General features: G+C 36.4%; 1 protein-coding gene across 5 annotated transcripts in view; it reads left to right on the forward strand.

Annotated features, from left to right (window-relative positions):
- The first annotated feature begins 558 nt into the window (after positions 1-558).
- The window catches only part of Ulk2 (unc-51 like autophagy activating kinase 2), a 96,350-nt gene continuing 74,188 nt past the window's right edge, over positions 559-22,720 (forward strand). For 3 of the 5 annotated variants that reach the window (XM_058572020.1, XM_046422056.2, XM_046422055.2), the window contains exons 1-5: positions 559-772; positions 1,974-2,066; positions 3,465-3,506; positions 16,159-16,191; positions 16,664-16,700. In XM_058572020.1, the coding sequence (XP_058428003.1) occupies positions 683-772; positions 1,974-2,066; positions 3,465-3,506; positions 16,159-16,191; positions 16,664-16,700 (295 nt within the window). In that variant the 5' untranslated portion in view covers positions 559-682. Of the gene's footprint in view, positions 773-1,973; positions 2,067-3,464; positions 3,507-16,158; positions 16,192-16,663; positions 16,701-22,720 lie in introns of those variants that run through there. The other 2 variants (XM_058572022.1, XM_058572021.1) reach the window with 2 other exon arrangements.

Here is a 22,720-nt window from a genome sequence, read left to right on the forward strand (position 1 = left end):
TAACTACCTCTGGCCTTACGAGCCCGCACCTTCCTTGCCTCAGTGCCTCTGGATTTGCTTTGGTGAGGGCGCCGCGCCCAGATGCACGAACTCCTTTTCTCGGCGGAAGGAGCGGGCATCGCCGCGTGCTGCGTCCTACAAGACGTGCTTACGTCGCGGAGGGCCGGCAGTCGGCACCGGAGCGGCCGGCGTCCCAGTTCGTGTGCTTTGGGCGCTACCGCGAGGCGGGGAAACGAAAGGACAGCGGCTGTGCGGGTTTTAGGGCGGCGGCTGCCACAGCAGCAGCGCTCCGGGCGGAGAGGGCCTTGGCGGCCGAGCAAGCTGGGGATGGGGAGGACCGGGTGCCGCACCTCTTTCGGGTGCGAGTGCGACTCCGGAGTCGCACAGTGACGGCGACGCGCCCCTGGCCCGGCATCGCCGAGGCCGCTTCGCTAAAGAGCTCGCGGCGGGCCGGGCCATGAGGAGCGTCCGGGGCCGGGCCAGGCCTCGCTGACCTCGGCTCCGCGCGGCGGCCTCCCCCATTTCCGCTCCCGCCTTACGGCATGAGTGTCCGCCCGGGCCCGGGGCCGCGGCTGCCCCAGTCCCGCTGCCCGCGGGCGCGCTTGGGGTTCGCGAGCCCGCGGTGCTGATCCCGGTTCGTCGCGCCGCCTGCCCGCCCGCTGTATGCCCCCCGGGCGCGGCCATGGAGGTGGTGGGCGACTTCGAGTACAGCAAGAGGGACCTCGTGGGACACGGGGCCTTCGCCGTGGTTTTCCGGGGGCGGCACCGCCAGGTGAGCGCTGCCTGCCCAGCTGGCCAGGACGAGGCCGGGACCCCTGGGCCGCAGCCCGACTAAGGGGTCCTGAAACTTGACCAAGCCGCAGGAGTCGAGGTCCCCCTATCATGGCTTGCCGCCTGGGGCCTGCCATTGTGCGCGCTGTCAGTGTCGCGGGGTTTGTTTTGGTAGTGTGAGGATTGTTTTGAGGCCGGAGCCTCTAGGCAGCGCTCCACCTACCGACGGGCGCCGGGTCATTGATGTCCCCTCCTAGTCAGTAGTGCGCTTAGGGTTTCGACCCCGTAAGCCGCCCAGGCAAGCTTTTCCACCTGAAGTTAACCCAAATGATAGCACTGTTCCTTGCATCTCTGGAGGCTCAATCATGGACCTTTGGTCCCTCGCAGCTCCAGCCCTGGGTTGCCGGGACTTGTCACCTTTGAGGATGATAATTGCAGATCCAGCGGAAAATGGGCGGGTTTCCCGCCTGAGGCTTTCTCAAACTGGGAAGTATTACTTTTCCCAGCATTTGTTCCTCTACACCCCCGAGGAGCTCCATACTATCTTCACCTCCTGGTTAGAAGGGCCCCGAGTGGAAAAGATAGTTGGACGCTTCATTTATAATGAAAATAAAGAAGAACGCATGTTCAACCCTTTAAGAGATTCTTTAAAAGCCTTTGCTGTTTCGCAAGAAAGGTCACATGAGGTTTTAGAATCTAAAGAATTTGGGAAGGCACATTGGGAGTGGTGGAAATTATAAAGGCTTTGACTGTTGTGATAGTTGCCAAGGGGCATGTTAGAAGTGGGCTGTCTTACTTTTCATTTGTTATGAAAGTAAGGAAAAACTCAAGAAAAAAAATTAAAACACCTATAATCTAGTCAAGCTAACAAATACTGTTTTCAGTTAACCATATCACTTTCCAAGTTTGTAAACACATTTATCCATAATTCTTAGGTGGTTGTAAACTGTATTTTATCATTTGATGCCAGTTCCTGTTATGGACTTCATATTTGCTGTTTTTAGTAGCTGTGTTGTAGGATATTGGCTTGTTAAAATATAATTTATGAGACCATTTTCTTGTTGAGATCGAGGTTCTTTTTCATTTTCCCAAGTGCCATACATTTATTTGTTAAAAGGATCTTTGTGCTTATAGATTTTTTTTTTTCTGTTGAGTTGTTTCTATGTAATACTTTCCAGGAGTGACATTGTTTTTCTTTTCAGAAAACTGATTGGGAGGTAGCTATTAAAAGTATTAATAAAAAGAACTTGTCAAAATCACAAATACTGCTTGGAAAGGAAATTAAAATCTTAAAGGTATGTTACTTTTATGCAGTGTAATATTCTAGGTTAAAGACTATTCTAAATTTAATGAATATGTAATGACATTCTTTGCCATTTTGGTAATTGGGCCCAAGTTTGAGAATTCAGCTGCTGCTCATTTTTGCATGATCAGTTTTTTGAATCATTGAGTGCTCTGAAGCTGCTTTTTTTTTTTTTTTTTTTTCTTCTTTTTTTGGTTCCAGAGATTGAACCCAGGGGTGTTTGAACACTAAAACATGGTCCCAGGCCTTTTAATTTTTATTTGTTTTTATTTTTTTTGAGACAAGGTCTTATTAAGTTGCTTAGAACCTGGATAAATTGTTGAGGCTGATTTTTGAGTTTGAAATCCTCCTGCTTCAGCCTCCAGAGCCACTGAGATTACTGGTGTGCCCCAGAGCTCCTGACTTTCTGAGGCTGTTTTTACGAACTGAAATGTATTTTTCTGTTATGTATAACTAATTAGAACTAATAATAATTTTTTAAAAATAGATACTTGTGGTTCCTGGCCAGACTTACAGGGATTCTGTGAAGACTGATTTTAGCTTCTCATAATTTCTTTTTTCTAGTTATTGTGTTACTGTTTGAGAAAAGGGCCAGGCAGTCCCATCTGATACATTGTTTTCTGACCTCTTACACATATAATTAAATTTTGGGGAATAGTGGGGACTCTTGGGGTCTTTTTTCTTTCCTTATAAATTGAAGAAAGTTATTTTCCTTAGAGGTGTTTTTTTTTAGATGATTTACAGCTAGTATAATCCAAGGGAGAGGCTTTGAGGAAAAAAGGGTTCCATGGTTAAATAAATTTGGAAAATCCTGTTTACTAAATATTTGGGCAGTCACAAAACACTTGGCTCATTAAAGTGAAAAATCTTACCAGTTTCAGTGTACTTAACCCAGTGTTTCCAAAACTAAAATGAGCATGGAACCTTCACCCAACACTAACCAGCTTTCCTCATAATTATCCTGCTGAGAGTTCTTTGGAAAGAGTTTCAGTTCTTTGGGCTAAGAATTATAGTTTGTTTTCTTGCAAGCTTATAATATGCTTTTTAAAAGCACTTTGGAATTTTATCTCCGTTGCCATTACAAAGAATATCAAATTTAGAAAACTAGAAAAAAGTAGTAGAAAGTCTTTGGCCCTATTTAAGTAACATTTGCTTTGTAAAGGAGAGTACTCACTTTATTAGAAATCCAAAAAAATTATGGTAAAGAAAATATTTAGATCCCAAATAAGGTTTGGTCAGACATATTATTTCGTTGTAATAAATTGAATTATTCCAGGCTATTAATAAAGGTGTGATATGCTAGAACATATGTATACTTTAATTTGTATTTACACACTGAAATATATTAAAATTACTAGGATCTTTATTTATTTCTCAATTTCCTTAACAGGAACTTCAGCACGAAAATATTGTAGCACTCTATGATGTTCAGGTAACTTATTTTGGATTATTGTTTTTTTTATTTCATATATATTTAAGTAAATTTTAATTAAAATTGTCAGTTCTTTTTGAAAAGATACAGTATGAATGGCATGTTTATTAGTTAAGAAATTGTTAAGGTAGCATATAGCAGTAGGCTAAAAAGTGTTGTGTGAGTAAATTTATTAACAATTAAAAATATACCATAGGGGTAGTATTGTTTTAGGTCAAGTACAGGAGTACTGACATCAGATATAGCATTTCCATGATAAATGTGAAAAGGACTTTTGTGGGCTATTTAAAAACTTTAATAGAGTGTTTTACTTTTCTTTTTTTTGGTACCAGGGATTGAAATCAGGGGTGCTAAACCAGCGAACCACATCCCCAATACTTTCTTATTTTTTATTTTAAGACAGGGTCTTGCTAAGTTATGAAAACACCATTTGTAAATCATAAAAGAAATATTAAAGAATAAAATGAATAAAAACAACACTGTGCATGTTTCTCAGATACAGCTATAGTTGTCAACATGGCATAAAATAGAATTGCATTGTGTTTGTATGTGGGAAAGCTGTGTTCTAGTCATCTTCTAAGGTGAAATTTTTCTGTTGCCAGAATTATTCTTGGAAGTCCTTTTAAGAGGCCAGCTTTGGAGAAAAGTACTGTGTTCTGGGTAGTATGCCAGTTCAATAGTTGGTCCATATTATGTTTAAATTTTTTTCTTTTATATAACTTAAATCACACGTGGCTACTGTGGTGTTCACTGTGTGAGAGCTATGGAGACAGACAGACATAGGGAGAGAACTGCAGATTCAGGTTTTCTCTCCACTCTAGGGCAGATCCGTATGCATGATTTACATTTCGTTCGTTTTGCTTGGTTTTACAGTTGAATTCCAGTAAAGCAAATGGATATATTATGTGATTCTGTTATTTTTACTAATAGTTAAAAACTTTTCTGTATTCATTTACATTATTCAAATTCATTCATTTTTGCAAATTTTTGAGTGGCTACCATATGCCAAGCATTGTACTAAGTGCTAGGAATAAAAAAATAAAGTTCTTGCTCTCAGGGTGCTTAATTTTAGTGGGGTGAAACAAAATGGACTTTTCTAGATATGCTTTCAAAACATGCACTACTTTTTAAAAAAGTATTTTTAGTAGTAGATGGGTACAATACTTTTATGTGGTGTTGAGGATCGAACCCCATGCCTCACCATGCGAGGCAAGTTCTCTACCACTGAGCTACAACCCAGCCCTGTGTACTAATTTTTTTTATACATTTATTTTATTTGTTTATTTTTATGTGATGCTGAGGATCGAACCCAGGGCTTTGCTTGTGCTAGGTGAGCACTCTACCCCTGAGCCACAACCCCAGCCCTGTGTACTAATTTTTGATGATGTCATATTATGCTACAAAGAAACTAAATCCACTTAATATTTGTTTTTGCCATTACAGAAAAATAGTGTATCCCTTCTGAACATATGTTTATTTCTTTTTTAATATATATTTTTAATTATAGATGGACATAATACCTTTATTTGTTTATTTTTATGTGGTCCTGGGATTGAATCCAGTGCCTCACGCATGCTAGACGAGTGCTCTACCACTAGGCCACAACCCTGGCCCCCATATGTTTATTTCTTTAAGTTTAAGAATTGGAAGTACCAGTTTAATAACCTGCGCAGGTTTAAAGTTTTTTTTTTTTATTTCATTTATTTATTCATTATGTGGTGCCGAGGTTCGAACCTAGTGCCTCACATGTGCTAGGCAAGCACTTGGCCACTGAGTTACAACTCTAGCCCCTTTCCGATGTTTTTTGAAAGCAACAATTTAACTTTAATCCACAGTTATATTTCATAGTTATATTTCAGGATATTTTAGATAAAAGAAATACAGTATGTTTGTTACCTAATCCTAAATTAAAGTTTTTGATTATAGAGTATTATTGTGGGGCTGGGGATGTGGCTCAAGTGGTAGCGTGCAGTCCGGGTTCGATCCTCAGCACCACATACAAACAAAGATGTTGTGTCCGCCGAAAACTAGAGAATAAATATTAAAAAATTCTCTCTCTCTCTCTCTTAAAAAAAATTTTAAAAAAAGTATATTTAAAGAAAATAGAGTATTATTGTGCTTCACATTTGCAGTTTAAATTCCCCTGTACAGAATATATGAGTGCTGTGGGTATATTTTATTACCTATTTAAAAATTCCTTCATTAAGGAAATTCAAAGCAATATAGAAAAGGGGAAAAAACCCTTTAAATTCAAAACAAAATTCATCTCACAGTCCCTAGTTGAAATGTCCATTCTCTTCAGAGCTGTTTGTGTAGTTTGTCTTAGATTCTATGGATAGAGGGCACCAAGTGGTACAAGCCAGTGCCTAGTACAAAAATTGTTAAATAATGTTAACTCTTAATTTCCCTTTTCTAGAGAGGTACGGAAAACCCCAACATTGCTGAGTCTGTTTTGCTTTCATAGTGGAGTATACCTAGATTTTTTTCTATCAGAATGAGAAGTATTTTTAAGTACCATTTTTGGTTATAGAGTGAGATAACATTAGGGAGACATGTACTCAAAAACTCTGAATTTCAAGGTGACTGTTTTAAAATGTTTTATTATTTTGTACACTGTATACTAATTGGAACTAATGTGTAAAAAATAAACTTAAGAAATATCAGTGAAATAAATGTCGTTTTGAGCATTTAGCTATCAAGTAAACAGTCTCAATCTAGTATTTTAGATTTTCTTCCTTGATTCTGATTGTTTATCAAGGGGTACACTAAGTTTAGAAACTAGTACTTTTATCAACTTGAAATGAACATCATTTTTACTGACCATCAGTTTTGGAGATCTGTCTAAAGTGTATGTTTATGCTTTTTAAAATTTATTTATAAATATTGGTGTTAGAACCCAGGGCCTCAGTCATGCTGTTGCTCTACCACTGAGCTACATCAATATAAATAAATATTTATAAAATAAATAAATATATTATATATAAATTATATATAAAATTTAGAAATTATGTGTGTGTGTGTGTGTGTATGTGTGTGTGTATACGTACACAGGGGTACCTAACCACTAAGTCATATCCCCAGCTTTTCTGATTTTATATTTTCAAACAGGGATTGCTAAGTTGCTTAGGGCTTCACTAAATTGCTGAGGCTGACCTTTAACTTCTGATCCTCCTGCCTCAGCCTCCTGAGTCACTGAGATAACAGGTGTGTGTCACCATTCCTAGCCCATTTGTTTTTTAAAAGAGAGAACTTTTCTTTTTTTTGGTGTTGGGTTTGAATTAGCACCAAAACTGCTAAGTACATGTCTACCACTGAACTACATCCCTGGCCCCCAAATTGAGAACTTTTGACATAAATATCAGTTTAGATGACACTTAAATATTTATTTTTTAGTTTTCGGCAGACACAACATCTTTGTATGTGGTGCTGAGGATCGAACCCGGGCCGCATGCATGCCAGGCGAGCACGCTACCGCTTGAGCCACATCCCCAGCCCCAGTTTAGATGACACTTAAAAACACATTTTGTCTCTCTGATTACAAGAGTATTTTTTGCTCCTAGTTACAATTATCAAACATTGTCAGAATGACAGATAGAAATGACAATTCCCAGAGAGCAATTTGGTGTATTTCTCTTAGATTTTTCTAAATATATTAATCCGTTGTCATTGATATTTTTATGCTTTTCATTATGAGAGATTTATTAATAATTTTATACATGAATACAACTTTTATTAAGCTTAATGTATCTTAAATATCTTCATAATTATAACACTGAAGGAATAAATGACAATTTATTTACGTAAAACTCGATTATTGCCCTTTGGTTTGTCTTTTCCTTTTAGATACAATGCTGCAGAGAAAGTTGTACATATCTTTAATTAGTTTTATGGTGTTCCTGAAATTGCTTGGTCAAAGATATATCATTTTGTTTTCTAAAAGGTTAAAGCAATTTATTTTTACCAATAGTGACTTTTTTTGGGCAATTTTTAGTAGGAAAATATTTTAAATATTTTATCTTTTTATTTCATTAATTTTTAGTATATGGACCATGTTGTGTTTCTTCTAAATTTTCCATTGCTGGTTTATTTTGCTTCTGTTGTGTTTTTTTAAAAATATGTTTATTTTTTAGTTGTTGATAGACCTTTATTTATTTATATGTGGTGCTGAGAATTGAACCCAGTGCTTCACACATGCCAGGCAGGTGCGCTATCATTGAGCCCCCCTTGTGTTATGATTTTCGTACTGATTTCTTTGTGATTAATATTTCTTGTGCCATTTAATGAGATGTACAGGAGTATAGTAGTGAACAAAACAGAAATGTTTTTTGTCTTTGTGGAGCTTTAACTATATAAGGGGAAGATGATAATAAGCAAATAGTTGGTAATTCTAAGTGTACCAACTGCTATAAGGAACTCTGGGAGGGGCTTGGAGGAAACAGTATGGGGGCAGAAGAGTGGATCTAGGAAAGGTTCCCTAAAGATGTTTAAACAGACTTGCCGGGGGTTGGTGGTAGAAGAGCAAGTGAATTTGTGTGGGAGAATGAAGCTTTTTATAAAGGCCACAGGCAAGAAAGATCACTAAATTTGAGGACCAGGGAGAAGGCCAGTGTGACCAGACCACAGAATGAGAGAGAGAGTAGTGCTCAATGATGCTGGAGAGGTTATAGGGACCAGATGTGCTCTTTATTCTAAGGATAGTGCAAAAACCATGTTAAAGGAGGAGATTGAAGTCATGTCCGTTTTTTTAAGATAAATCTTGTGCATTCTAAGCATGAGGCAAGTATTGTCAGGAATACTGTACTTACCTGTTTTTTTGATTGCTGACAAAACTCATAGATGAGAAAAAATAAAGTTGGAACTGCATTCTCATCATTTCCCAAAAGAATCAAAGGCTTAACTATGAAGCATAAATAATAACAAACTTAGAATGATATTTAGATGACAATATATACTCCAAGGGTTAGAAAGACATTTTTAAAAATATTTTTTTGTTGTCAATGGACCTTTATTTTATTTATTTATATGTGGTGCTGAGAGTTGAACATGCTAGGGAAGCGCTCTACCTCTAAGCCAGAGCCTCAGCCCCTTATTTTATTTTTAAAATATTTTTAGTTGTTGATGGACATAATACCTTTATTTAGTTTTTTTTTTTTTTTTTAATGTGCTGGGGATTGAACCCAGTACCTCATGCATGTTAGTCAAGTGCTCTACCACTGAGCCGCATCCCTAGCCCTAGAAAGACATTTATTTTTTTTAATGTTTATTTTTTAGTTTTAGGTGGACACAATATCTTTATTTTACATTTATGTGGTGCTGAGGATCGAACCCAGTGCCTTGTGCATGCCAGGCAAGCACTCTACCACTGAGCCACAACCCCAGCCCCTAGAAAGACATTTTAAATCAAGAGAAGACAGTCAGAGCAGAAGGATTGCAAATGAATTTTTTTTTTTTTTTTTTTTTTTGGTACTGGGGATTGAACCACTGACCCACATCCCAATCCTTTTTTTATATTTTATTTAGAGACAGGGTCTTGCTGAGTTGCTCCGGGCCTTGCTAAGATGATGAGGCTGGCTTTGAAGTCACAGTCCACCTGCCTCAGCCTCCCAAGCTGTTGAGATTATAGGCATGGGCCACTGTGCCCTTCGAGCATTGCACATTTGAGGCCAGCCTTGGAAACTTAGTGAGAACCTGTTTCAAAAAAAGGGGGGTTGGGAATGGGCTGGGGTCATAGCTTAGTAGGGACATTTTTTTTTAAACTTTTTATATGGCAAAAAATACCATGCAGCCATAAAAAGGAACAAATAGTACATGCTATATAACACATACGAATCTCAGCGTGTTAAGAAGAGACAGAACTAAGCAAGTGTGTCTGAAATGAGGAAAATCAGAACAGGAGTGCCCCTTGGTAGCTGGAACAGATGTCAAAGGGAGACAAGGGAACTTTCTGGAGAGATGGAAATATAACATGTTTTTATTGGAAGGATAATCTCAGTATATATACATACATTTGTTATAATTCACTGAACTCTACACTTAAATTTAAGTTTGTGTTAGTGTATATAAATTATACTTCAGGAAAGTATAAACAAGCATAATTGGCAAATAATAGTTTGAGAATGAGCTGGGGTTTTTTACTCTGGCAGAGTGCTTGCTTAGCATGTGTTCACTGGGTTCAATACTTAAGCACCATATAAAAATAAACAAAAGCATCTGTCCATCTACAACTACAAAAAAATTTATCAAAAAAATAATTTGAGAAAATATTTACAACATGACAGCCATAGGCTGATATCTAAAGTGTACAAATTCTCTCAAATTGATAAAGATAATCCAAAGAGAAAATAAGCAAAGGATGTAAATTATTGGTTCTCATAAGAAAAATAAAATAACTAATAAGTATAAGTATTTATACTCACAAACAAGGACTCGGGGGAAATGTAAATCAAAGTTACAGTGAGATGTCATTTCTCACCAAACCAATTGGTGAAATTAAAATGTGCAGTCGGGCCTGGGATTGTGGCTCAGTGGTAGAGCACTCGCCTAGCATGTGTGGGGTTCAGGGTTCGATCCTCATCACCACTTAAAAATAAAATAAAAGTATTGTGTTCAACTACAACTAAAAAAACCCAAAAATATTTTTTAAAAGTGCAGTAGTTCTCACAGGTAGAGTTGAGAACAGAATAGTGTGAGATAGTCTCTTGTGCCAGTTACAGAAATGTGAATTGTGAAAACATTTTTTGAAATACTGCCTGGTGATACTTGTTACTGTTCCTTTGCTTCCATCCTCCGAAGAGTATTATTCTCAACGTTTTTATCAAAATGATTTTGCTAATGCAAATCAGGGTACACTCCTCCTCTAGCACTGGCTCCTCATTTCTGTCAGAGTAAAAGCCAAAGTTCCATTAACACAGCCAGACCAATTTGTACTTTTATCAACTTGAAAGAACATCGTTTTTTGCTGGCCATCAGTTTTGGAGATCTTTCTAAAGTTTATGTATATGCTTTTTTTTTTTTTTTTTTAGAGAGAGAATTTTTTTAATATTTAGTTTTTAGTTTTTGGTGGACACAACATCTTTATTTTATTTTTATGTGGTGCTGAGGATCGAACCCAGCGCCCTGTGCATGCCAGGTGAGCACGCTACCGCTTGAGCCACATCCCTAGCCCTATATATGCTTTTTTTTTTTTAGTTGTAGTTAGACACAATACCTTTATTTTATTTATTTACTTTTATGTGGAGCTGAGGATCGAACCCAGTGCCTTGCACGTGCTAGGTGAATGCTCTACTGCTGAGCCACAACCCCTGTATATGCTTTTATAAAGATTTTTTTTTCTTTTTTTCTCTCTTACTCCCTGCCCCCTTCCCCTTTTTTTCCTCCCCTCTCTTTCTTTTGAACCCAGGGCCTTTGCATGCAAGACAAGCAGTCTAACACTGAGCTACACCCATGTTTTTGAGATGGGGTTTTGCTGGGTTGCCCAGGCTGATTTTGAATTTGTAATCCTCCTGCTTCAGCCTCCCAAGAAGCTGGGATTACAGTTGTACACCATTGACCTGGGCTTTCTTTTTTCCTTTGTTTTTTTATTTTAGTTATACATGGACACAATATTTTTATTTTGCTTATTTATTTTTATGTGGTGCTGAGGATCAAACCCAGTGCCTCACATGTGCAAGGCAAGCTCTCTGCCACTGAGCCACAACCCCAGCCCTTTTTTTCCTTTGTTAATGCATGTATGTAAGTGTACATACACTAAACATTCTTTGGAAGCATGCAACTTTATTATTATTTTTTCATCCCCCATGTTGGGGATGACACTAGGGCCCTGAGCCTGCTAGGCAAGCACTCTACCACTGAGGTACATCCCCAGTTAAACATTTTTTTTTTCTTTTTAATTGGTCCTGACTTTACATTTTTCCAAATCTACCTCCTTCTTGATTTTATAGCATTTTTACTTTCACTCCGCCTCAGCGCCCCCTTAAGAAGTTCATAGGAGCAGTGAAAACAGCTTGTTGCTGTGGTTTCTCCTTCAGTTTCCCCTTCACCATTCTTCTGTGCTGAAATAAGTATAGCTAGGGACAGTCTCTAGGAGAATAATTTCTGGATCATAGGGCATGTGGGGGCCCAACTTTAGTAGATAACTGCCAGTGAATTGCTTTGTACTCCTACTAGCAGATGTTTGACAGTTTGGTTGCTCCACATCCTTGCCAACACTTGGCAATTTTAGACATTAATTATGATTTTCATTTGCATTTTCCTGTTGACTACTGATTTGAGCACATTTTGTATGTTTATTAGCCATATAATTATCTTTTTGATGCTGGGTGTGGTGGCTGACACCTGTAATTTCAGCAGTTTGGGAGGCTGAGGCAGGAGGATCACAAGTTTAAGGTCAGCCTCAACAATTTAGTGAGGCCTTGAGCTACTTAGTGAGATCCTATCTTAAAATAAAAGATATAAAAGGGCTTGGGGATATAGCTCAATGGCAAAGTACCTCTAGGTTCAATCACCAGTACTAATAAATAAATATCTTTATTTTTTTTTTGAAATTAATATGGAAATATCTTGTCTGTTTTTCCACTGGGTTGCCTTTTTGTTATTAATTTGTTGGAGTTTAGCCAGTCATGGTGGCATATACTTGTAATATTTAAGTGATTTGGGAGACTAAGATAGCAAGCTTGAGTCCAGCCTGAGCAATTTAGACCCTAAAGTATATTATTTTAATATATATTTTTAGTTGTTTAGGGACTTTATTTATTTATTTATATGCGGTGCTGAGAATCGAACCCAGTGCCTCACACATGTGAGGCCAGCACTCTATCACTGAGTCACAACTCTGGCCCCTGTATTTCTTTATATTATTGTGGACTTGAGTCTTACCAGACATATGTATTTGAGGTGACTTATCCCACACTGTAACTTTCCTTTTTACTCTATTAGTGGTTTATTTTAATGAACAGAAATTCTTGATTTCAGTGTAGTCCACGTTATTGTTTTTTTTTCCTTTTGTATTTAGTTGTTTGTGTCCTAGTTAAGAAGACTTTATCTACCCTACAGTCATGAAGATATTCTGTATTTTTTTTCTAGTCTTTATTGTTTTGCCTTTCACATTTAGCTCTGCCATCCACCAGGAAGTAATTTTTATGTTTGGCATGAAATAGAGGTCAGGATTTAGTCACATTTACAAATGGGCAGCCATTTGACCTATAACCATTTATTGACCTAGATACCCTTTTCCTTTTGTCTGGTAGTGTTTCCTTTGTCATAAATGAGTAGCCACATATGTGTGGGTTCATTTCTAAACTCTCTAACTCCAGGATTTTACCATTGTTTTTTTCTTAACTATAGTTAAGCCTTGAAACATAGTGATAAGTCTTTCAATTTTTGTTTTTATTCTTCTAGATTACATTTGGTTATTTTTGACATTTTCCATTTCCACATAAATTTTAGAATCAACTTTTCAGTTTCTGTAGAACCAAAGCATCCTAGGATTTTGATTGAGATTACATTGAATCTTGGGAATTTCTTTGTAGAAAGGTTTTAAATTACAGTTCAATTTCTTTAATAGCTAAGAGCTTTTTCAAATGTTCTCTTATCATTTTGTGTTTTTCATCAAATTGTTTTTCACATTGGCTTACAATTGTTCATAATATCTCTTTTTAGTAATTAGGTTTTTTTTTTTTTTTTTTTTTTTTGGTGGTGCTGGGGATTGAACCCAGGGCTTTGTGTATGCAAGGCAAGCACTCTACCAGCTGAGCTATATCCCCAGCCCAGTAACTAGGTTTAACTCTTATAGGTTTTAATTCTTAGTTATTAAGGAGTTTGAGTAGGGGAATGATGGAGTGAAAGTTCTATGACTTTAATTTTGTGTGTTGGAGGTGCTGGAGAGAAGCAGAGATGAGGATTTCTAGGTATCAGGAAAGGAGAATTTATGTGAAGTGTGTAGCCATGGCAAATTCTTGGTGTTCTGATTCACTTCTCAGTCTTTCTGATTATACAAGTCCCTCTCTTTGAAGTTCTTTGGTGTCCCAATACCAGTTGTTTCAATTTGTCTATAAGTGACTTGACTGGTTCTGTTAAGAAAAAGAACATTTTCTTTTTTAACTATTTCCTGTCTCTTACAGTGAATCATGTTCCATGTTACTTATGTACTTCATTTTTAAAAATGCACTATTTTGTAAAGGGGGCCTAAAAGGAGGGGGTATTCAAGAGAAAAGAATGAGATCTTCACGGCTTTGAAGGTGGGCAAAAGGAGGTGTGCATGAGAGATCAGGATATTTCATTTATTATTTATTAAATAGTGAATAAGTGGAGAAAACTGAATAGTTAGGTATACCTCTTAAATTGTGAATACCTACCAAAATGGGAATTTGACCTCTTCTGTTGAGTGAGCGGAAGTTATTTATGGCTGTTGAGCCTCTCTTAAGAATTCCTAGCTCTCTTTTCTCTGCAGTATTTGGATATGGTGCTGTTACATGAGTAAGCAACACTGATTTGAGATAATATTGTACTTTATACTTGAGAAGAAGAAAATATTATTGAAAGTTGTCAATGTTGAATGATTTTTCATTATTTTAAGGATTACATGATATTTGGTTTGGGTTTGATCAAGTTTTGTGAGGAAAACTATTTGGTTCGCAGTAAAGGTGATTTAACTCTTATAAATATATTTTGTTTTCATTTCTGATGTGAGGAAGCATTTATTTCTTACAAATTTGATCTTCTCAGCTTTTAGGTGCTGGCTGTTCTTGCCTCCTTTCTGATTTGTCAGTGGAGCCCTGCTGTTAGGAAGTCAAGCTAGTTTTGTAGGCTTTTCATTCTGGGGTCCTGCTATGGTAGAAACTGGCTCCTCCTTCCTTAACAGAAAATGGCATCTCCATTCTTGTGAACTTCTGCATACCTCTTGGATCAAAGCATCGATTGGGCAGAATGTATTTTGATTATTTATTAGTCTTCTTGAGAAATGTTTAGCAAATCATCCTGAGGTTTTTTTTTTAAATTTTTTTAGATGTTGATGAACCTTTATTTTATTCATTTATTTATATGCAGTACTGAGAATTGAACCTAGTGCCTCACACATATTAGGCAAGTGCTCTACCACTGAACTACAACTCAGTCCCAGTCCTGAGTTTTTTTTATAGACATACTTTTACATTGAGGTCTTTTGAATTGCAGCATTTGGACCTGTGGTAACTGCATGGCAGTTTTTGTGTTGATCCTTGTTGCAGGGAAGAATGCTATCTATACCAGCTGTCAGGAAGCACTAGTTTATATTACTGATTTGGATGAACCGAGACTTTTGTAAATTTGAATTATTATAAAGGTGAAATAAAGAGGGCCTAAAAATGGACATCTAGTTTTTGTTGCTTTTCTTTTTTTTTGGAGGTGAGGTGCTGGGGATGAAACCCAGTAATACTGAGCTACACCTCCACTTCCAGAGTTTTTTTATTAGGTTCAGCAGACAAAATTACCTTTGTAGAATTGCTTTAAACCTTTTCAAATTCTTCCATTAATTTCTATAGTTAACTAGTGGGCTAGTGTGAGATAATTGTTGATAATTGTTTATTAGATAGTGAATTAATGGAGAAAACTAAATAGTTAGGTATACATGTTAAATTGTGAATAACTACCAAAATGGGAATTTGACCTCTTCTGTTGATCTTTGAACCAACTCTGAGTACTACTGCTCTAAACTGCCCCCCTTCTGCCCTGCCCTCTTCCTTTTCCCACTGAATATATCTTTTGATTTTAGGATCTTGGTGAAACCAGGTGCTACCTGGAAGCACTATATTTTGAATCACATTTGAGCATAGGCTTAAACCCAAGGGAGACCCAATTTAAAATCTAGTTAATGTTATAAAAATTGTCATTGAAGAGCCAGCTAATCAGTCTTTGAATTATTTACTCAAGAAACAGACCTGGAGCTATATATATATTTGAAGGACTTTGTAAAATTTCTCAAATTAGTTCCTTACAACCTTGGAACATATCTTGGTGTAACATCTGATGAACCTTTTTTGCCAACAATTTGCCTGATTATGTGATTGCCCCAAGTAAACATAAAAACCAGGAGAAAAGAACAGTGCATCCTGAGTCATGTGTTCTAGAAATCAGACTTAAAAAAATATGTTTGGAGTTACCTCATACTTTTAAAAAATTTTTTTTATAGTAGATGGACACAATACCTTTATTTTATTTTTATGTGGTGCTGAGGCTTGAATCAATGCCTCACACGTGTGAGGTGAGTGCTCTACCGACTGAGCTATAACCCCAGCCCCCAACTCATACTTTACAAAGTGCAACTATTTCCCTAAGGACCCAAGAATCTTTCCCTTTTTCATAATTAGTAAATTTACCATGCTCTTTGTCTGAGATATTGTTTTAGGTTAGTCATCAACAAAAGATGAATTGCTCTTTAGTTTTTTTCATAAACAGAATTGAATTTCTTGATAAATTGTGTCCTCGTTATCAAACCTTGCTTTGACTTTGATGAGGAGGTGCTTAAATCATTGTATTGGGACTTTTCATTTCACTTTCTGATAGATTTTGTGTGTTCACTTTATTAATTTAATAATGATCAAGTGTGTTTTTAAAGTATCATTTTAAAATTTGGCATTTAGTTTTTTTAAGTGTGATATTTAATATGTTTACTTTTTAGGAATTGCCGAACTCTGTCTTTCTGGTGATGGAGGTAGGTATTATACAAGTTTCTATTGAATTCATTTCAATTAATTTGTACTTTTAAATTGACACTAGTTTATTATTAGAAATTTTAAATTAGCTGGGCATGGTGGTGCACGCCTATAATCCCATTGGCTTGGGAGGCTGAGGCAGGAGGATCATGGGTTCAAAGCCAACCTTGGCAAAAGTGAGGCACTAAGCAACTCAGTGAGATCCTGTCTCTAAATAAAATACAAAATAGGGCTGGGGATATGGCTCAGTGGTCGAGTGCCCCTGAGTTTAACCCCCAGTATGCCCCCCTCAAAAAAAGAAATTTTAAATTAATAAAATTGATTTGGTGATTTAGATTCTACTTTATAAAAATTTAAAATTTTGATTATGATGTTTTTTGATGACATTTATATGCAAATTTGACTTAGAATAGATTGAGTTTATCTTGAATTGCTATTTTAATTTTAATTACTTTTTCTTTTGTGTATCAGTATTGCAATGGTGGAGACCTGGCAGATTATTTGCAAGGTAATTTTGTATGTGTGAGAATGTTCAATAAAGATAATATTGCAGTCTGTTTAATCCTCAGAGATGGTTCTGAAATATGCTATCTTTTTCCTGCACTTGTGTAGAAACAATAAATATTTGTGTATTTGTTTAATTCATAGTCACTTTGCTGATTAGTTGTTGTTTATTGTGAGTTTTTTTCATATTTATTTACATATAGTTACCTTTTATTGCTGTCTCTGTTGGCAGTGAAAAAGGGGATCCTTTCCCCAGGAGGAAAGGAACCAAATAGAATCTCTCTCCTTCAAAAGACTTTATTGGAGGGGCTGGGGATTTAGCTCAGTGGTGTAGTGCTTGCCTAGCATGAATGAAGGCTGGGGTTAATTGCCAGCACCAAAACAAAAAACAAGAAACAAAAAATTTCAGCTTGCCACAGCGACATGCCTGTATTCCCAGCAACTTGGAAGGATGAAACAGGAAGATCACAAGTTCGAGGCCAGCCTGATGAACTTAATGAGACCCTGTCTTAATAAACAATAAAAATGGCTGGGGATGTGGCTTAGTGGTAGTGCCAGCACCCTTGGATCCAATCCCTTGTTCTGCAATTGAACAAAAAGACTTGAAGAGGTTGCCACTAGCAACCCAAAATTAAAAAATAAAATAAAAAATTTGTAGGGGAAGAATGTATCCAAGAATCTATTTATGGGAACATTTCTTATAATAAACCCAACAAAATTCAATAGCATTATAATGGATTAAATGTGACAAGGTGCTTGAAATTTTGTACCCAAAATGCATACATATAAGGTTTGAAGCATTCAGATCAAATTGTATACCTCCAAAGTATTTTATTTTAATGATGCTATATAGGAGGCTAATATCTATTTGTTCATCACTTAAAAATTGCAAGGGAAATATGCAAAATGAAAGTAATTTGTTAATACGTTCAACCTATAAACAGATTGTAGCAATTGGTGGTAAAATCATTAAGGCTAGTGAATACACACACAAAATGGACAATTTATAAAAGAGAAACAATTTATTAAAAATGTTTGATTTGGTTGTAGCTCAGTGGTAGAGCGCTTGCCTTGCATGCATGAGACCCTGAGTAGGATCTTCAGCACCACATAAAAATAAATAAATAAAAATAAAGATATTATGTTTTTCTACAACTAAAAAAAAATGTTTGATTTTACCTAACAGTCAGGGAGTGCAATTAACAATGACTCAAACAAACAAAACAAAACAAAAAAACAACCCTTTAAAATATAGAATATTGCCCACATTCACAATCTGTGTAAAGAATAACAAAGTACACTGGTGTACACTCCAAATTAAAAAAGAATTATAAATACAGTTGAAACTTCTTGTAAGTCCTCCTGCAGTTCCATTCCCATCTTTCATCTATAGGTAACTATTGTCCTGAATTTGATAGATTAAAAAAAAAATCTGTCAGTTTATAAAATGATGTTTTCAAATTGTCTTTCTTGAGTAGATAGAATGCAGTAAGATGAGTACTTTGATTCACTATCAGTGAAAGAAGTTGAAGCTAGGAAGCATCTTGCTCTGTCTTGCTGTCTGTCTCTGAATCTTGTGTTCCTTGACATCCTAAGGGTTCCTGGTACAGACATCTTTGTGCTAGGGTCAGACCAAGTGGTACGTATATCAGCTTACAGTACTTAATCAGCTTAGAGTTTGCTTCATAAACAATACAAGCATGTTATCCAGTGAAGCAGATTTAAATTAATTTTGACAGTTATGTACTTGATGTTGAACTCTTGTGTTTGGTATTTCTAGAGTAGTATTGTTAAATCGGGACCAAATAGTGGAGTTTGAATGTTGGAATTAACCAGGCAATCATAGTTCTAGTTCTAATATTTATATCACTTAATTGCTGTGTAATTTTTGTTTTTTTAACCTCTTTCCAGAACTTCTCTGTCATAGTCCATAAGGGGATCTCCTATAGCTTAAAAATACTTCTAAAGACATAAAAAATGTTATGGTCTTTAAGGAATTGCCTGCAGTTGCATTGTCTGACACAGTTGCCACTGACCACATGGGGTCTTGAACTGTGGCTAAATTCATTTGTGCTATAAGTGTAAAATGCATACTGAGTTTTTAGCACTTAAATAGAACAAAAGAATGATTAAATCTCATTAATTTTTGGATAGCATTCCAAGTTAAAATGATAAAATTTTGGATGTATTGGGTTAAATATGTTAATTTCATCTTTCTTTCCTTTTTTTGGTACCAGGGATTAAACCCAGGGCCACTTAACCATCGAGCCACATCTCTAGCCCTTTGTATTCATTTATTTATTACTATTTTTTATTCTTTTATTTGTTTTCATTTTTATATGGTACCAAGGATCAAACCCAGTGTCTCATGTATGCTAGGCTAGTAAGTGCTGTACCATTGAGCCACACCCTGGCACCCCCTTTCTATTTATTTTATTTATTTATTTTTTTGGTGGTGCTGGGAATTGAACCCATAGTCTTGTGCATGTGAAGCAAGCACTGTACCAACTGAGCTATATCCCCAGCCCTCCCCTTTTTATTTTTAAAAAATACTTTTTAGTTGTAGATGGACACAATACCTTTATTTTAATTTTTTTTGTAATATTTATTTTTAGTTGCAGTTGGACACAATATTTTTATTTTTTTAATATATTTTTTTTTAGTTGTAGTTGGACACAATACTTTTGTTTCATTTATTTTTATGTGGTGCTGAGGATCGAACCCAGTGCCTCACAGGTGCTAGGCGAGCACTCTACCGAGGAGCCACAACCCTAGCTCTTGTTTTTTATTTTGAGACAGGGTCACACTAAGTTGCTGAGGCTGGCTTTGAACTAGTGATCCTCCTGCCCCAGCCTCCCCAGTTGCTGGGATTACAGGTGTGTACCACCTCTCCTGGCTTCTTTCCACTTTTAAAAATATAACTACTAGAAGATTTAAAGTTACATGTATGGTTCACATGGCATTTCTATCACACAGCTCTGGTTTGCAAGGTCTGGAATGTCTGGAAGGTCGACTGCCATTGTATGATAACATGATCATTCAAAACTTTTATATACTCTGATAAATAAAAATTCACAATTTCAAAAGATAGAAAATAAATTCTGTCAATTGGAAGCTTAAAAAAATTTCTAAATTAATTAGTAAACTGTGTTTTAACATTAGTTATAGTATTCTAAGTGTGGCATCTATAGCTGAGCCTACTCTTTTGATGTTAATTTCCTCAAGAATTCATTCAAAATAGTTTTTGACGTTGTCACTGCCTTTGCTGTTTTTGAAGTGAGAATTTCAGTTTCCAGAATTGTGTTTGAAACAGCTTAAAGTTGGTCATTGTTTTTTTTAAGTATTTATTTTTTTGTAGTTGTAATTAATTAATTTTTATGTAGTACTAAGGATCGAACCCAAGGCCTTGCACGTGCGAGGCGAGCACTCTACTGCTGAGCCATATAACCCCAGCCCCAAGTTGGTAGTTGTTTTTATTCCTCATGGGATAAGTGTTAGAATTTGGACTCTGAATCAGATAAATTTCAGGTATATTCAATGTTATGTCATAGGACATAGATATAAGTTTTAAGCACCTGCAGTAATTTTAAAGTTGCTAAATTATTCTAAGCCCCAAACTGAAATTATAAATGAGTAAAATGAAAAAGATGTGATATCCATTTTGTTGGAATGTAATTTTAAGTAAAACATCATTGATTTGCCCCACTAGCTAATATGAAGTAATGTGTATGTTGACATTTACAAGAAAGTAGATCTGAAAGAATATGTTCTAAATTTTTTTTCTTTTTTTTGTATTTTTTTTGTTTTCAGTGCTGAGGATGAATCCAGGGCCTCACACATACTAAGCAGGTGCTCTACTAAGTTTCACCCCAGCTCTGTACTCTAAATTATTCATTTTTTTGGGGTACTGGGAATGGGAGTTGAACCCATGGGCGCTTAACTACTGAGCCACATCCCTAGCCCTTTTTTATTTTTTATTTTTTATAAATAAAATAAGTAAACAGATATTTGATTATTAGAAATATGACTCAAAAGAATGTCTTTTCATTTATAAGCCTATACTATTGCCTAATACCTAAACTGGGTATTTGATGGGCTTAAAGTTCCATGATCCTCCACTTGTTTTACTTTGCTCCTGAACACTCTCTGCACTCTTTTGTAATCTCCAGTAAAATTTTCACTGTCTTTTTTTTTTTTTCTCCTCATCTTGTTCTCTTCTCCTGCTAATGGCCAAATTCTATTTTTTTTTTTATATAACCTTAAAAAACTATAATGAAAAGAAAAAATTACCCCTCAAGCATTAACAATAGCACCTGTAGCCTCTATCTGCTTAGATTCTTTTTTTTTAAATGATTTTTTATTTATTACCATTACAATTCTTAATACACCATTATACAATAATTTATCATATCTATGATTATATATAAGGTATGTTGACACCAAACCTTTTTTTATTTTTTATTTTGAAACAGGGTCTTACTAAGTTGCATACGGCCTTGCTAAATTGCTGAGCCTGGCCCAGAACTTGAAACCTCCTGTTAGCTTCCCGAGTTCCTAGTTTATAGACATGAGCTCCTGTACTTGGCTCAAATTCTTAACTCTGTTCTTTTCCAAGAATAATATAGATTTCATTTTTATATATTTTTGTTTGTTGTTTTTTTAACATTGAACATCAGGACAAGAGCCCCAGAGAATAAAAAGATGGAGGACAAGTTAAGAACAGTCCTCACAGGAAAAATATTTGGTAAAATTTATACCATGTTGATTTGTTTTATCTGAAGATATTAAGAACATAAATGTCAGTATGTCATTAAAGTGGTTTTATTTTATTTTTGGTACTGAGGATTGGACCCAGGGGTACTTTTACCATTGAGCTACATCCCCAATCTTTTTTGATATTTTACTTTGAGGCAAGGTCTCACTAAATTGCTGAAGCTAGCCTTGAACTTGTGATCCTTCTGCTTCAGCCTCCTTAGTTGCTGAGATTATAGGTGTGTGCAACCATGCCTGGTGATATTTTTTTTTTTTTAAGTTTATTTATTTATTTATTTATTTATTTTTTATTGGTTGTTCAAAACATTATAAAGCTCTTGACATATCATATTTCATACATTAGATTCAAGTTGGTTATGTACTCCCAATTTTACCCCAAATACAGATTGCAGAATCACATCGGTTACACATCCACATTTTTACATAATGCCCTATTAGTAACTGTTGTATTCTGCTACCTTTCCTATCCTCTACCATCCCCCCTCCCTCCCCTCCCATCTTCTCTCTCTACCCCATCCACTGTAATTCATATCTCTCCTTGTTTATTTTCCCATTCCCCTCACAACCTCTTATATGTAATTTTGTATAACAATGAGGGTCTCCCTCCATTACCATGCAATTTCCCTTTTCTCTCCCTTTCCATCCCACCTCATGTATCTGTTTAATGTTAATCTTTTCTTCCTGCTCTTCCTCCCTGCTCTGTTCTTAGTTGCTCTCATTATATCAAAGAAGACATTTGGTATTTGTTTTTTAGGGATTGGCTAGCTTCACTAAGCATAATCTGCTCTAGTGCCATCCATTTCCCTGCAAATTCTATGATTTTGTCATTTTTTAGTGCTGCGTAATACTCCATGGTGTATAAATGCCACATTTTTTTTATCCATTCATCTATTGAAGGGCATCTGGGTTGGTTCCACAGTCTAGCAATTGTGAATTGTGCTGCTATGAACATCAATGTAGCAGTATCCCTGTAGTACGCTCTTTTAAGGTCTTCAGGGAAAAGTCCAAGAAGGGCAATAGCTGGGTCAAATGGTGGTTCCATTCCCAGCTTTCCAAGAAATCTCCATACTGCTTTCCAAATTGGCCGCACCAGTTTGCAGTCCCACCAGCAATGTACAAGAGTACCCTTTTCCCCACATCCTCTCCAGCACTTGTTGTTGTTTGACTTCATAATGGCTGCCAATCTTACTGGAGTGAGATGGTATCTTAGGTGGTTTTGATTTGCATTTCTCTGACTGCTAGAGATGGTGA

The sequence above is a fragment of the Marmota monax genome, unplaced genomic scaffold, assembly GCF_021218885.2.
Source record: "Marmota monax isolate L192 unplaced genomic scaffold, Marmota_monax_Labrador192_F-V1.1 WCK01_AAM20220418_F8-fsc00311, whole genome shotgun sequence".
NCBI lineage: Eukaryota > Metazoa > Chordata > Mammalia > Rodentia > Sciuridae > Marmota > Marmota monax.